This window comes from Morone saxatilis, unplaced genomic scaffold (genome assembly GCF_004916995.1).
Source record: "Morone saxatilis isolate NCDOM2014 unplaced genomic scaffold, NCSU_SB_2.0 Contig22, whole genome shotgun sequence".
Classification (NCBI taxonomy): Eukaryota; Metazoa; Chordata; class Actinopteri; family Moronidae; genus Morone; species Morone saxatilis.
Genome location: NW_023339785.1, coordinates 13,854,059 through 13,871,261, shown reverse-complemented (window position 1 = coordinate 13,871,261; position 17,203 = coordinate 13,854,059). Strand labels below are relative to the sequence as shown.

Sequence of the window (17,203 nt, the reverse complement as noted above, 5' to 3'; positions counted from 1 at the left end):
GTGAACATCACTTCATTTTCTTCACACGCCTAGTCCTGCTGGCGCTCGATTTGACGTAAGCTGCTTGTCTACGCGGGCGTGCTGTAGCTCTACGCGTATTTTCAGTCCGTCGTCAATAAAAGAAGCGCACCCGTGCAGTTCAAGTTAGCCTAGCTATTGTTTGGTGCGCAAACATGGACGTAAATACCGTTTATAAAGTAACCGTTTTATTTCAGAGCAGAGCGACCTAACGCCACTAACTGACATTTAATAAGAGGAAATAACGGTTGAAATGAACGTTAACGCCTCTTTATAGATTCACTCTAACAACGGGAACTGTTGCCTAGCTTCCGCTCTTGTTTTGTTTAACCTGTGAGAGCGACGTGGTTAGCCTCAGTCGGTAATGAGAATATTCACCATTAAAAACCCCTAAAGGTTGACATAAAAAAACACTGCTTTTTAATTATTTCACACAATCACAGGTTGGCACGTTAATCCCTTGTTGACTGACCATCATGTTTTCATCTGCAGTAACTTGTTTCCAGGGGACATGGAAACCCTCATGGCCTATTTTAAACTGAATATCACAGTTTTAAATAGATGTTTCATATTAAGCCTCTCTGTGTGTTTGCATTATCTACACGATTTCTTCTGTCTGTCTGCAGGCATCAGTCATGCCTGTAGCTGAGATGGGAGACACACTGGAGTTTCAATGGATTTACCAGGAGGTTCAAAGGCTCCTGGGTCAGTTAATCTTTCATCGACCACCTCTCTATAGCTCCATTAAACTGTGCAGAGATGAGATATACTACTTTATAATATTGGAAACACAGTTCAGATAATATTCATAACAGACTGATATCCAGCAATACCTTTATATTCAATACATATAGTATATATGGGTATGTTTCCTGAATGTTAGCTGCAAAATCAGGAAAACATTAAATTGTATTTTTTAAAGTGTCTTCAGTTTGATTCGGCACTATACAAATACAATTGATTGAATTTATATAATTAAACCTCATATAATGATTCCTTGTTTTTGTTGTCTTATATATATGTATTTAGGTTGGTAGGATATTTCAGTTCCTCCTGATATTATTTTTAAATTATACTTTTTCATAGTGGTTGTTATTGCTTTGTTTTCTATCAGTACCTCTTTCTTTATATATATTTAATATTTTTATTGTTTATGTTTATTTCATTGTTGTGTTGGTGTCTCAAATTATTGTTTGTTTTATATTTTAAGTCAGGAAATCATGCAATCTTATTGTTTGGAAGTTATCCTTATTAACCTACTTCTATTATTACTATTTCATTATCTGCGATTATTATTTCTATAAATTAGTTTCTTTTTATATATATATTAAAGGGGTAATTTACATTTTCCAGAGTCCAGTTGCAAGTCGAAATAACTTATTTTTTATGCCGAAAAACCCAAAGATATGTTTATTATCATTCAAAACCAGAACATTTTATTTTGACATTTTTGCCTTTATTTGTTGAACGTGGTGTGTGTTGTGTGTTGTGTTGTGTGTGTGTGTGTGTAGTGCTTGGCTGTCTTTAAGCCAAAACATGTTAAACACTCCCCTAACCGACCAGATCTATCATTAGAGTACTCTCATTCTGCATTGTTCATCGTGCAGTACGTAATCAGCTCCCCGGCATCACACACTGCATGTGCACTCGCACACCAACACACACACACACACACACACACACCACACACACACACACAAAAACACACTCGCCAGCAGCCATTCCTATGTAAACTAAGTGCGACCCCGAAGCCATGTGTGGGAGGATACGGTCCTTTATTCCCTTGAAGATGAGCGAAAACAACATAATTTACACCGCTTAGTGATATATCACGTCCTGCTGCCTGAGGGTTAAAAATAGAGGCCTCTGGGAGATCAATACGGGGGCGTTCGAAAGACATAGTGCAGCTATGGAGCTGTATAACAGTTAACACACACCACACACACCACACACATATACGCGCAACCCACCGCACAGTGCCATCATCCGCGGCTGGCCAGCAATCTCTCTAAGTCAGTTCAAAGATACACACTGAGTTGCCGGGGATGAGGGAATGGCTGCTGGATGGCATGTGGGCTGCACTTGGTGGACGTGGTGGGGGTGGGGGAGGCGGAGATACATGTGTAAAAAAAAAGATAGAATAAAGAAAGAAACATCCGCACAGAGAAAAAAAATCTTACCTGTAAGTGTTTTAGTGTATTTTTACTTCACACAAGTGGAAAATATCTCGCCCAGCATCTTGATCGATATTCCAATATATCCCCTAAATTAATTCCCTTTCAATTCTCTCACACACACACACACGCTCCCTCCTGCTGAGTTACGTCACAAGAAAGTGATTGAGCGCTGCAGTGTGATAAGACTGGAGTTTTAATAAAAGTCTGAGATGAGCAGGCGTGAAAAGAACCCCGCTGCTGACCAACTGCTACACATTTTAAATACTCGTGTGTGTGTCTGTGTCTGTTTTGTGTGAGTGACCAACCCACAGGGATGAGCTTGTGATGATGGGCCTGTCCAGGAAGATTTTTAGCAATGCTTTGAAGATTTGGCACCAACTCTGAACTTGTTTGTCTGGTGCGTTGTTTACATGCTCGAGCGTGCAAGCCGGATATTTGAAGCAATTTAAGAATTTCTCTCTCTGGCTGCGAGTGGTGCATGTGCGCATCTGCTCATGCATGTTGCTCCTCCACACTTGTGTCCTTTCCCCTTGTGCGGCTCAACATGTGCTGCTGTGGTTACCAGTTTGCCGCATCAGGGCGGCCTGACCTACGATGGGCAAATTAGTAGGTGGAGATGAGCCGACGGAGAGGAGGGAACGGGCAGGGAGGATGAGCTGTTTGGCATCTTGAAGCCAAGTCAGCGTAACCCAGAGCCATCATAACCACAGGGAATTCAGTGAATGTGTTCTTTGAGTGTCAGAGCGGCTTTAGAGCTTCCATATGTTGTATCGGAGAGAAATATGAAGATGAGAAAAAGCAGGAACCTGGGAAATGGTGCATACAATTATTGAAGCTTAATATTTTATATAACAGTATATAATGATAAATCATGAACACATTTAGATTAAAAGCCAAAGCTAAAAGGAAAGTGAACATTGGATTTACATGTGGATTGTGGTGACATGTCTAAGCAGGAAGACACAGAATTCAGTCGCCATTTATTACAGCTTTCCGCGCATCAGAACACACAAAACTCGTCTTTCTCATAAAAAGTCTGGCAGAGAAAGGTTTGAGAAGAAACTAATCACCATCCACTCTCCGTGAAGCTGGAAATATTGGCTTTCTTCTCTGACGCAGATTTACAGATTTTCAAATGAATGATCCAGCTGTGTGTTTGACAATGAGCACTCTGAATTATCAGCGTCACGTGCACATCATTTTACTTTGTACTGTGATGTCAGTATTAGAGTCTCTGGCTGTTAGCTGTGTGGTCACGCCTTCTGTTTGTTACTTCTCACTTTGAAGCATCTGACATTGCGATGTCAACTCAGTCTGAATGTGATAGACTAGACAGCAGATAGAAATGACACAATCTGCTGTGTGAGGGGAGGGCACATTAAAATTCGACAGGTTTGTTTTTCCCTGAAAATAACACCGATAAGCCAAAGATTGCTTCCATTGCATGTGAAAATTGCTGATTAGTGTTAAGTCTCACCCATCCCAGTTTTTGTTGATGTCTCCTTAATTTCATTATACTCTGTTTACCTACATTATCTTATAATATTGTGTCACGACTGAGTCAATCCAATTTATAAAAGAATGTTTTTGTTTTTTTTTATGCTTAATTTGTTCTGTCAAATTAGTGTCACAGGAAGCAGACCAGTTTAAAGGATTTTTAAGCCTTGGAGAAAAGTGTCCATCTGAACTACTTTCAATCTTCATTTGGTGCAAATGTAGGACATAAAAGGACAAAAATAGATGTAAAATGCAACACCTTGACTGACTGTTCTGTGAATAAGAAGAATTAGGAAGGTGTGAGGTTTTATTGGTTCCTCTACAGTTTATCAGTCCAATACGATCTACAAGAGTTTTCTTTTGAGTTTTACTGTCCCAAAGGAAATAAATTCCAAAGAGCGGAAAACACTTTATGACTTCTATATTGCAGAAAGGAACCAGACAGAGGTATTGTTATCTAATATGATGTTATGAAATGTCATATTATAAGATCTGGGCTTAAAAGACTAACTGAGAAATTTGGAAAGCTGTGAAAACTTTAAAATGTCTTTACCTGAAAACAGGTGTTTCAAAAGCTAGGGTCCTTTTATGATTGTAATTGCCATACATTCAGTGTTCTATTCGATATGAATAAAATCCCAAACTCTGTTGTAATCCTCTCCCCTCAGTGTAAATTGTGAATGACAGTTATTACAGGTGAACTGCCGTTCTGTATAAGTGATCAGTCAGGCATCCCGTTCTGTCAGCAGTCTCACACGGCGAGCTGTGATGGAGGATGAACACTGTTGCCTGACAGCGAGGTGGGACGCCAGTTGTGTCCATTCTCATTGTGCAGTGCTGCGCGACGCCGTGCGGCGCAGCTGAATGCAGCTGGTTTGGGACAGTTCGGGCTGAACAGTTGCTGACACACTGAGACGCAGCTGTCTCCCTGAAGCGACGCTTTTACAGCTTGACACCAGCGGCGGAAGGGTGGCAGGAAGACAGAGGACGGACAAAAGGCCTGACTCATTCCCTTCATGCTCCCGTCTTACTCTTCGCATTGTCAGATGGTTCATTTTGCCCCCACCAATTTCCCGCTTATCACTTTTTATAGCGGTACACTCACACTGAAAGAAAGACGCAGCTCCGACCCTCCAGGTAGTCTCCAGGGAGGTCCACGCCTAATTAACTGGCAGCCTTTTGACATCGTTCAAAGCGCGTGGCCACCCGCTCTCCAGGCTGGGTTACCATTGTGTGTTTTGGCCCCACTGCTTTCTCCTCAACTCTTCGCACTCGTCATTTAACTATTAAAGAACAGCAAATAGTGAAATGGTGAAATGGAGGTTGAATACCACCTGGTTAGATCTGAGACTCCTATGACATGGCAGCTTCCGGCTCGGTTTGGTTGGTGAACACAAGCCCTTTGGGTCTGGCTGCTGCTGTAGGTGGGTCAGGTTTAGGCGTGGTGTCAGGGTGGGTTTGTGGGATCATCTCTGTTTGCCTTTGGGGGGGGACCACCTGTCTCGTTCCACACCAGGTCTGTTTAGACGGTTTCAGGCTGTAGTAACCAGCAGTGGAGGATCTTTGGTGGTCTTTGTTTTCTTTTTCTCTACTGGAGGTTCTTTCTGACTCACAGCTCACACATCGGCCTCTGGCAGCAGCAGGTGAAGTGAGACTTTACTTGTCTGTCTGTCTCACTGTTGGCTTGAAGAGCAGGTTCAACACGTGAGCCTGCATGGATAGAAACAGGAGCTTTCCTCATTTCTCTGTGGCTATGAACTCTGTCCATCACCTGGCTTGTTTGTGAGTTTGATGTGGTGACATTTATTGATTTATGTGCACAAATCAAGAGAGCACATTTCAACCTTTCAGCTGGGTTCTGGCACCTACTGAAAAGGCGCACAGAGAAGGGAGGCAACCCTTAAGACCAAAGCTCTAGCAATACTTGTCATATTACAGAAAACACTCTTTGGTGGATGCCTGTTGTGTATTTCTTCCGTTTTTGACTAAATAATTGGCCTAAAAATGTCCACATGTAGATTTAGACCCACATACTGTATATCCCTGCTTAATGTTAAGCTTCCGCCACTGACTGTTCCTGTGTCACCTTAACAATACAAACCATACACACGTGTCCAAATTCTCTTTGCTGGAAGACTTATTGTTGTTGTGAAAGTCGGCTAGAAGAAGCATGATAACAGCAGAAAAGTTCTACTGTTGTTCAGCAGCACTCTTGTGTTCAGTGTTTTTCCAACTCAGCTTTTCAGGCAGTTAACAAGAAATCCTGCAGTTAACCGCTCAGGTGATTCTACTGTAGCTGCTCCACTTAAACATCTTTAAATAGACTGAACCATGCATTGTTGCCTAACTTGCACTTGCAGCTCAAAGTGACCCATTGTTTCTACAAAACAGCCCAGCATGTGATCTGCTTATCTGTGTGATACATCAGAGGCTTGTCATGCAGGCGCTCTTGAAAGCGCTGGGCTTCCACGCCTGGCTACTGCTGCATGATGTGTCTAAATTTTTTTGTCTGCAGCCTTACATAACGATCAACTGAGTGGCGATGATTGTCTCTTTACTCCTTAAGTAGGTTCATGCTCTCAGTATAAAGGAGATCTCGGTTCTGACACACATTCTTACTTTGTTCTTCAGCTAATAATCTGCTTGCTGATCGTTCTCTCTGCATTATCTGTCTCATCAGGTAACATCAGCGTCTCCTTGCTTCCTTGATCCAAGTTTTGAAGTTGTGATTATTTTTGGTGGCATGGTTACAAGACTATGAATCAGTGTTTGCATTGTTTATTGACACGTAGTGTTAGCTCAAGAAAGTATTTTATCTACCAGAACAAACTGAAAGAAAGCAAGTCTTTGGCCTCGATGTGTTACAGTATTCACATGAATGCACATAAAGCGTATTTGACAATTAAATGTTTCTGATTTGATAGGTTTGACAGTTTTCTGTACAGTATAACTGTGTATCATTTTTGTTTTGTCACTGAGTTCAAAGTTGTACGAGAACGAAAAGGAAAGAAGAAGGAACCTGTTCCTCAAAGTGTTTGGCTCTCACAGTGCAGCTTTTTGTTTGACCGTGAAATTTTGATTGCACAATCTGTGAAAGTTTTTAATGTAATGAATAAACTGCAGAATTAATACTTGCTTGGGAAAAATATGTTGTTATAATGTAAAGTCTAGCAACAGACAGTGGATTCATGAGGCCGATACTGGTGTCAATATTTGAGTGAAAATAAAAAATATAGCGATTCTTTTACTTAAACAGTCTTGACACAAATGTCAAATGATACATACTAATATCAAATTTTTACAGTTGAAAAAGCAACTTGCCACTGCTCTCTGATAGACAATCTATGTAAAGGTGACACTGTTTCAAAACAGTGTGAAATATCTGCAACAAGCAAATATCAGCCGATGTATCAGCCCGGTCAACTTATCAGTCTAACTCTAGTTTTTCAGTGATTCCTTGCTTGGGGTGGGCAGTATGGATAAAATCTGTGGTCATACCAATTTAATTTTCATATTGCATTATCCAGATATTTTGTAAAATTAGTAAATTTTTTGGAAAATTGTTTGATAAAGCTTTTAATCTTTTAATAACGGACCTTCGTATTGATTTGCAACACTGAGAAATCTCTGGCTGACATCTTTCCGTATATATCGCCATATTTCCTAACCCTATTTCCAGCCCTGTTACGTACACATGCATGTGCAGTACACTGTGCATGATGGTTTCCCACTAAACTATGTAAGTTTCTTAACTAAGCCACTGGCTCTGATCGGAGCCAGTGGCTTCTTCTTTTTGAAGCATGTTTGACAAATGCACGGCCTGTGATGTGGTTTCATGTTGACACAACTTCTGCTCCAGCTCACAGACTCTAATTTAGCTCACTTTAAACCCACACACACATATCTGAATCAAACACACATATGCTTAAAGTTACAAATCCAGCACAGCTCACAGCACTGTTGTATAAGCTATCTATGTTGTGAAGTATCAGGACTTGGTCTTAGTTGGGGATTTTCAGGCTTTAGTCTGTACCTGTCTGTGATTGTTCTGCCCTGTGGTCTCTGACAGTGAACAGCATGCCCTCGGGGGCCAGGGGCCACGAGAACTACAGATAGCACAAGAAAATTAGACAGGCAACGTTTAATGACAGGAAGACTTGGATGACGCCATCCCCATTTCCCTCCCGTTAGCGGAGAGCTCTGGAAACAAGGGGAGGGGAGAGGAAAAACGCAGGGAAGAGGAGAAAAGAAGGGAGGCAGCTGAAGGGGAAGTGTGAAGAGGGGATGGTGGAAAGACAAGAATGAGGAGAAAGAGAGGGAAATGAAAAGAAAGAGGCCATTAATTTAGTGCTGTGGGAGGGATCTGAAGGTTACTGAGCTCTCTCTGCCAGGCCCTCCTGGGTTGACTGATGCCTTTGTGAGGAGGCCAGGAACCACACACGCACACACACACGTCCATGCACACATACACACATGCGCGTTCCAAGAAACTCTGGGTTTGTTGCGGCAGGCCAGTTTCAGCAAAATAGACACACATACACACACAGATGGTCATTAATGGGCTTCAAAGTGAGAGCAAAATGGGAAACCTTTATTTATTTCCTCTCCTGGATGTGATTTGCTGTGATGCGTCTCAAAATGTGGTGACTGTTTTCCTGGGAAATCAGGGAATAGTGAACGTATGGACAGTGTATGTGTGTGTGTGTGTGTGTGTGTGTGTGTGTGTGTGTGCGTGTGTTTGATGTATTTTGGGATACCGTGTTTGTCTGTGTACATATGCACAGTGTAGGCGAAACCGGCTATATTACAGGGGCAGTAAACTATCACAGCAGGGTTGAGTTGCAGCAGTAGAGAGAGGCTGAAGATGTTTCATAGATTTATAATGTCCTCTTTGGCTAAAGCTCCTGCTGTTTACGGTCCCTGTGGTACCTGGGAGTCTCAGGTCAGGGCAGCAAAGCCTCCAATACACTCTGTGTTGGCTGTAACTGGATAGGAAAGTAGAGATTTTATTTTATTTTTCAGGATTGGCTCTAATCTTTGCTCTTTTTATGATTTACTGGACAATTTACTTCTTAGGGCCTCTAAAAAACGAAGTAAAAATCTGTTAGTAACTGTAAACTTCTGACAAGAGGCCACAAATGGACATTGCTTTGTTTAAATGTTGCAAACCACTGGCCTAATGAGTCAATAATGGAAGATCATTGACCTACCACTAGAACCGCAATTAGTCGATTAATTGATTTAGTTGTCAACTATTTTATTAATCACCAACTATTTTTCTTTTTACCATTTTTTTTTTTTTTTAAGAAAAAAAATGTAGCTTCTCAAATTGTATGGTATGGTTAATTTAATATCTTTGGGTTGTGGACAAAACAAGACATTTGAGGACATTTTACGGTCGGATTAGACCGTACCCTAACAGTTAATATACAAGCAAAAATACTTGATAATGTTGCACCTTGGGAATTAATACAAATATCACTTGAATCGCACATCCCTATTTTGCGTGACACCTGAATTGTTTTCTGTCAGACAGGTCAGTTGACTAATTTATCCATTTCCACCTCACAAACCTCATTAATCACTTCATTAATCATAAAATGCATAGGTGCCAGCACAGACCAACAACAGTGTCATATCAGCTGCTTTTTGAGGACAAGAACTAACCTTCAGGGGAAAATCCACTAAATAAATCACTTGGTGCTGCTTTTAAAAGACTTATCACAGCGGATCTCAGCTGGAAACATCACACTGCACATACCTCCTCACTCTGAGAAGCAAATACTTCCTGAGGCTATACAGCTGTATACTCATAGTCATAATACTGTCTGTCTCTGTTTCACATACAACACACATGTTTATGTTCTGACAGATTGAAGAGATTGATTTAATGAAAGCCATTCATATTAAGATTAGGAATGTTTATGGCTCTCTTCGAATGGCAAAAATCGTCCAGCGGAAACCGTATTAATCAATTACACACACAGACTGCAGCGTGGCCACAGGCCTAGAAGGTTTGTGAAGTTTCATTTCTACATGGTGACAGTGTGTGGCTGTATGGATTGTATTAAGCTGTAGTTTGCAGTACAAAGCTCCCTGGAATAGTGACAGAGAAGCTGCATGGAAGAAGGCAGCCCAGAGAAATGCTGCTAATATATTGAGCCCCTGAAAACAAAGAAAGCAGTGCATGAACAAAGCTTAGTAAAGCGGCCTGATGTTCACTGCTGTCATGTGTCACTGTTCTGCTGTAGAGCTGAACACATGAGACTTGGACTGGGGAGAAGATTTAAGTCACAAAAATTAGTTCTTGAGACTTAATTCCAAGAGGACTGGACTTCAGACTTAAAAGCAAAACTAGTTCTGACCAAGTAAAATCCAGGAATTATAATAAAAAAGGCTGCATCAGACAGGCCTTGCATACCCAGAAAGCTTGGATATTTAAGTAAGGAAAGCATTAAAATGGCATGATCTCATCTCATCTGCTCATCATGCTCTGTTATTTTGATACTCTGCATTGAGAGACCTGAAAGACTTGCAGTGGACTTGGGACTTGATTTGGAACCTGCTTTGACAAGAAGTTTTAATTCGCATTGATTCCCAGACAGGAGGATTTTAATACTGCAGCATAAATCAAACAGAATCATATTAAAGTACACAAGACAGAGTTTTCAACACATGGCTGTGGTTTTCTGAAACATACATACAGTATAGAGGGGTAAGTAGAGAGTAGTTAAGGAGGGTGAATATGTCATATTGAAAAGAAACAAAGCAAGAAGTCACATGGGTAAAGGCCATTGTTCTAGTATTCAGCTAGATTCATGGGTTTGGCCTGAGAACACAGAATCCCAGTATGTCGTGTGTTACAGTAAACCCCCTCCTTCTCTGACTCGTCTGCAGCCAGCTTACTCCTCCTCTGAATGTTGTGTTGTCTGAATCAGGGTTCAGAGGCAGGTTGTGGTTTTTCAATCGAGATGTCTCCACCTGCGCATGAAACACTTTTAATCAGTGATGAGTGAATGATGGGGAAATGCGCCAGACATGTATAACTGGCAAAATCACAATTTGCTTATACAAATTCCAATAACAAAATAAGTCAAGCTGATCATCTCTGATTATCTCTAAACTTTCTTTGCCTTTGTGTTTGCAGGAGTTCAGGGGAGCGCTGAGTGTTCATGTGGGAGGAACCACTTCACGTGTAAGGTCAGTGCGTTCGGGGAGTGTACCTGCATCCCGGCCCAGTGGCAGTGTGATGGAGATAACGACTGCGGGGACCACAGTGACGAGGACGGATGCAGTGAGTTCGCAGTTCTCAACTTTTCACGTCATCCTCCTCTCTTTTTATTTCTATCTCACTGTAACTTACCCTTAATAAGAATATTTGACTCTTGAAACTTCAAACACTGAAATCTGACCAGGACATTTGTTATTAACTTTAGTGCTTGGCAATTGTTGATGCACAATGCTATAGACACATTTTGGTCGGTACCAAAACAGTATTAAGTAGGGTTGTGCTGAAAACCAGTTTGATATTAAGGCAAATACCAGACTGGACAGGTAATACTGAATCTTACCACTAGGTGACTCAACCTCTTCCAAGTGGAACATAATGAGAGCCCATAAATGAGAGTAGAGTTGCAACCACAGCAGGTTTCCTGCAAATGTTTCACAATAAAAGCCTTGTCAAGAAATGAAGGGTTTCTGTCTACTGAAATACTAGAGGGCTTTACATTTGGACACAGGAAGTGTTGAGATGGTGTTAACGGTGTAATACAGTAACTTTAACAGGTCAAATTGCTCTAAACAAGCAATATTTCCGTTTCAGTCTGCTAACGTTACACTACTGACTGTACTGACAAGCATAGCTGGTTAGCTACCTCGCTAGCTACGGTTGTGATGATGAGTTATATTAGAGTATTGGAAAGTGTAAATAATGATGTAATTATTTATCAACTTACCAGCAATATAGTTCACAAACTAGTTAGCAGCTTCCAGTAAAGACTCTGCACCACCATCTGCTCAGCTGTGATGGGTACTCTGCTACACTAAAGGGTTGACATCGCTCAGAGCTGCTCCCTGTGTCTTTTTAATTAGTCAGACTGTCTCATAATGACAAATGCGTAGAATCAAACTGGATTAAGTTCGTTCAATGGACCGAAACAAGCAAAACCGGATACCTACCCAACCCTGGTATTAAGGTTAGATACCCAGCCTTAGCCTCTGTCTTGCTACTGTTTTTCTTATAGGTATTCGATTTGTACTAATCTAATTTTAGTTTTAAAGATCAGATTTAAAAATCAAACTTGACTTTGTTGGTTTAACCAGCTTGACAAGTGTGGTTGTAAGGAGTAACTCAGCAGTTCTCCACTAAATATTGCCATGGTCCCCTTGAGCAAGGCCTTAAATTCCTACCACTCAAACAAGACTTCGGTTTTGCTTGGCAGCTCCCTGGTACAAATTTGTGTACTTGCATGGCTTCTGAATTTTTACTAGGGAGGTAAAAAGTGGGCTCAGGCAGAATTTTCCTGCATTAATACTCTACAATAGTAAGAAAAAAATATAATTGGGCCCATATGGATCCCATCATCACCCAGTGAAACAGTGAATGGGTCACTGGTCCAGGCGGGGTAGTATTTCTGATGCAGAGGCAGAACGAGGCGCTCTGCGTGGTGTATGCCCTGTGCAGAAAAATGCTTGAGTGACTTTTGGCACCAGACGGCGTTTGGCTGGAGGGAAGTCTTGGCAGCCGAGCTAGACAGGAGTATTTTCCTGCAGAGTATGTCAGTTTGTCAAGTGGAGGAGATCTTCACTGCTCTTCTTTCACACTTCTCTGTATTGATGTGAAATGTCAGTGTCGGAGTCTTTTTTTCTTTTTCCTGCTCGCTCATAGAGCAGAGAAGCAGACGCTACCCTTTTATTTGACACTTCCTAAGCCTCTTAGAGAGGTGCGTGTGTTGATATTCTTTCCCCATCAGTCTTCCTCTGTCACATTAAGCTAGTTAGGGCTTGGGAGAGGGCATGCTAAGTGTTATTGATCTTTGGCCAGTTGAATGTTCAGTGAGTCTGATCGCCACGTATTGATCTGTGGTATGTTACTTCTTTAAGGAGACACATGGAAGCGGCTGACAGATATCAGAGCATCTAGCTGGTCCTTCCTAATCCATTAGTACTGTCTGATCGATCCTCTGCTCCATAGCTTTGGAGTCGGACCCTCTTTCTCTTGGACTCATTCCAGTCAATCTCATAATCGCGGCACTCATATCATGTTGTTGTAGTGGCCAGCCACTGAATACTGCAGCTGTAACCCTTCAGTGTGTATTCACACATAAATGTACTGCCCTTCTACTGCCTCAATAGTGGGTGGCACTGTGAAGAATGAGTATACTGGTACTGGAAAAATAAATTGCCAACCATTCTGATACTCATTTAGGGCATTTATCAAACGAAAATGCCAAACATTCTCTGCTTCCAGCTTCTCAAATGTGAAGATTTTTACTATCTGTCTGCAGCCTCTGATAAGGATTTGCAAATAGAAGTTGATTTGTTTCAAGGGGACACAAGCCGAAACAAGGTTGTGCACTAATGTTACGGACTTAATAATATATTGATTAATCACCTACCACCTTGATACAGTATGAACATGAACATGAATTTTATGGAGTACGGTCTAGTAGCTGCTCTATTCGAAAAGTGTCCAGAGATAACCTCTGTTATAATTCGGCACTATACAAATACAATTGAATTGAATTTAAAAAACAACCATATAAGACCTTCTTTGTATTTGCTGAGGCTTGTACTAAATGATTGGTAGGGTTGGAGGATATATCAGTGCCTCCTGATATTAAATTAATTAAATTAACTAGAACAAGGTGGTTGAGTTCATTGCTTTGTGTTTCTACAGACTCTTCCACACTGAATCTAAAAGTTTATGTATGGTTATCAGCTGTGGGGCAAAATGTTGTTTTATATTTTAAGTCAGGAAAATCATGCAAAATCGTTATTGTTAGGAAGTTATCCTTATTAACCTACTTCAATTACTATCAATTAATCTGCAGATTATATTTCTAAATAGTCTTTTGGTCTATAAAATACAAAAAGGGGATAATTTACATTTTCCCAGAGTCCAAGTTGACAAGTCGAAATAACTTATTTTATCCGAAAAACCCAAAGATATGTTTATTATCATTCAAAACCAGAACATTTTATTTTGACATTTTTGCCTTATTGTTGAAACAGTTCGATTCAATTTGTGTCAGTCGACTAATCGATCAGCGAACTTCTATTAACAGCATTTTAACACCCGTCCTGTGCGTCTTTGGCGTCTGTTTCTCTTCCCGTTGTCGCTGCAGAATGACGGGCGGCTGCGCTTCAGTAAGCAGAATGTGGTGTATAAGAGCAGCAAGACGGGGAAGGTGGACAGCATCCCGGCTAGTGAGCTCAACGCAGCCCAGTGGAGACGAGTGTGTTTAGGTCACGGCATCAAGCTGAGCACCAGCACAGGACACGTCTACAAATACGACGGCTTCAGGGACACGGTGAGTGTGGGGTTTTTTTGTATGTGCATGTCATTGTGCAGTAAATCAGTGGTTTTACAGGTTTTTTTTTTTTAGGTTTTAGAAGGCGGATCAGCTCTTGAGCTTCCTTATTGTTATTTTTCCAGTTGTGATACTGTTGGTTTCTAGCTGAGTGAAAGGACCCAGAGGTATTTAAGTAAATTCTCTAAACGTTGTTTTCTTTAGCAGAGGAAACTCCTGACCATCCTTCAGATACGAAAAGAGACAAACTGTCCCACATTTCCTCGCGCCAGCCACATTTAATAAGTCCGTTCACAAATACAAACGATCAAAATGACCAACAAAATAAACTTCTAAGTTACCGTCCTGTTTTTTTTAAATGTAAAGACTTAATATGCTTCTATGTTTTGAACTACTGCTGTAAAATCTACTTGTTATAAAGTGGTGGTCCTGTGTGACACACTTTGTATAAATATTATTATATTAAAATGATCAATTGAAGTTTAAATGTTATAGCGTTGGCATTAGTTATTCCTCATTTTGGGCTTTGTTGTATTGTGAGGAATATCATTTAAATATTTTAATTGTTCTTCACTCACAGATGCTGAAATTTAAGAACCATCAGAAGTTTTTTTGCCAAGTAGGTTTTCACATGAAGTGAGTTTGCCCTGGTATATTTGTCCATAACAATAAACATAGGACAAGAGAAACAAGGACTGCAATTCAAGAAGCATAAATAAAAAAATAGAAAAGTAAAAAATGATGAATGAATCAAGACAATCATAGACAATCTTATTTTCTCTTGCTCTTATTTTAAATATAAGTTGTACAGTTTGTGCTGGAATGTGCAAAAGATCACAGTATTAAGTATAAATATATATATGTGCAGTAGAAGATTTGTAGGCCTATTAAACACGTTATGACTAGTATCTTTTTGTTTTTAAATTTTAGTTCCAACCTTGGCACTGAAGTCATATTTTTCACTGAGTCGTCTGCGTGTGTATGTCGCCTGCATGAAACAACACGTTAAGAGTGCAGGTGCGAAGTATCTAAAATGCGCTTTTTGTAGCCAACGATCGTAACGATGTAGTTTCACCACAGCAGACACAAATCATCAACATCCACCGTCGCATAATTACACAGCGCAGCAAAGTGCGGTCGGATTCTGTCAGTGCCGCGGTTGTCTTTTCCTCAGTCCTTTCAGGTCGAGGAAGAGTGTTGAGGAAAGCCCACAGGGCCTACTTATTTTTCTTTTTGACAAATTGACCCTAAATCTTTCTCCCTGGTTGAATTTTTCTGTTTCTGGAAAATAATTGTTACCTTACTCAGAGGGAGAACAAGGCAACAGTGGAATATTACAGACTGACACACACACACACTGCTGGTTTGTTCAGCGCTGTGTTTATGACGAGGGGTGTAACACAAGCAAGGGGACCGCCGATAAACAACTTCCATCCCTTGTCTGACATTTCCATGTAAAACGCTACCATCTTGTGAAAAACGGCCACCGCTTGAGTGCGTGTGTGTGTGTGTGTGTGTTGCTATCAAAAGTATGTGAATGAGTCGGCTCGTCTCTCCAGAGCTCCTAATGGGATTAATGAGGGAAACCAGCGCTAGCATGTGTGTTCCATAAACATTGTAATCATCGGCTCATGTGAGTCAGTGTTTATATCAATCCACTGAAACAATTTGCCTCAGCAGACAGACAAGGGAAAAAAAAATTGTGGTCGTGTTTGTTTTTTATCACCCCATTTTTTCTCCTCTTTCCCCCGTTGCTCGGAGTGTATGGGGAATGTCAGCACGCAAGTTTAAAAACTAGGACGGAGGAGTCGGGTACAACCTGGAGCCTGTGGCTGTGAGCGGTGGCGGCGGCGTCTCCTGGGGTTAATCAGCGTATTTTTTTGGAGATGGATCCTCTCGTCCCGGGGAGCGCAGGGCGTGATGTCATTGTTTATTATCCCACAGCCAGTGTCGGTAATCGGGAGTTGGCTGGAGGTTTGGCTGCTGGCGAGCTTTACAGAAGCTTTGATGCATCTGTCCTTCCGAAGTGTCCTTGAGCAAGACATTGGATCTCTGCCAGCGGGGCTGTTAATGTAGCTGACCTGTAATTGTCTGCTGGAGTGATCAGGGGGTGTTCATGACACTTACACGTGTAGTGTGCAGCTGGCCCGAGACATCGTTTACATTAAGAGGCACTGAACACGCAGCAGCCGGCGTGGTTGCATCTTGGTAACAGGGCTGGGTATCGAACCTTTTAAACCTTTGTGGGACGGACCAAACAACAAATTGATTAATCTATAAAATAATTGTTGCAGTCCTAATGAAACATTCGCTCAGATTGTTCTCCTTAACAAAATAAAATAAAAGACTGAGTGGTCATGTCTTATGGTAATTGGTATAGAATAACACTAAGTTGCTGTAATCTGTATTTTATTTCCACAAAGCTCCTGTAAAGCTGCTCATTATTACACATTTTAGAAGCGGCTTCTTTCGTTAAGAGAACAAAAGGCTTTTGTCGAAAAACGTGTTTATGTTCCTCAAAGTACGTTTTATACTAGCACCAAAACTCTGGTATTATACCGGCAAGATTTGCTGGAATATCAGAAACTTTTATGCGAGTCTTGAGACTGTAGCGCAGCACCACATGACGCACACTGGCATACTCTTTACCTCATACATAATCATTAGAAAAAGGAAACAACAAAGATTTTCTTGACTCGTATGATAAGAATTTGATCCATTAGGTCCAATAAAATTTAGAAAACTCTTGCAGGAACCTTATAATGAAATAATTTTATTCCATTAATGTGTGTAGGCAGCCAGCAGCAAGTTATCTGGCTAAAGATGCAGAAAAAGGAACGCAGTCTCCAGTTTGTCTTAATATATCCATGATTTCAATAAATGAGAAGTTGAGGGTTGTTAGGAGAGCATGGTTGAAAAATGTAGTGATAAAAGGCAGATGGGGTGGTTATGTTGGGTAACACTGTGTGTGTGTGTGTG

At 41.0% G+C, this 17,203-nt stretch overlaps 1 protein-coding gene across 2 annotated transcripts in view; it reads left to right on the top strand.

Moving 5' to 3' along the window:
* Window positions 1-710: 710 nt before the first annotated feature.
* ssrp1a (structure specific recognition protein 1a) overlaps window positions 711-17,203 on the top strand; it is a gene marked incomplete at its 5' end in the record, with an annotated part of 24,103 nt that continues 7,610 nt past the window's right edge. For both annotated transcript variants that reach the window (XM_035669361.1, XM_035669360.1), the window contains 2 exon segments: window positions 711-723; window positions 14,039-14,224. In XM_035669361.1, the coding sequence (XP_035525254.1) occupies window positions 711-723; window positions 14,039-14,224 (199 nt within the window).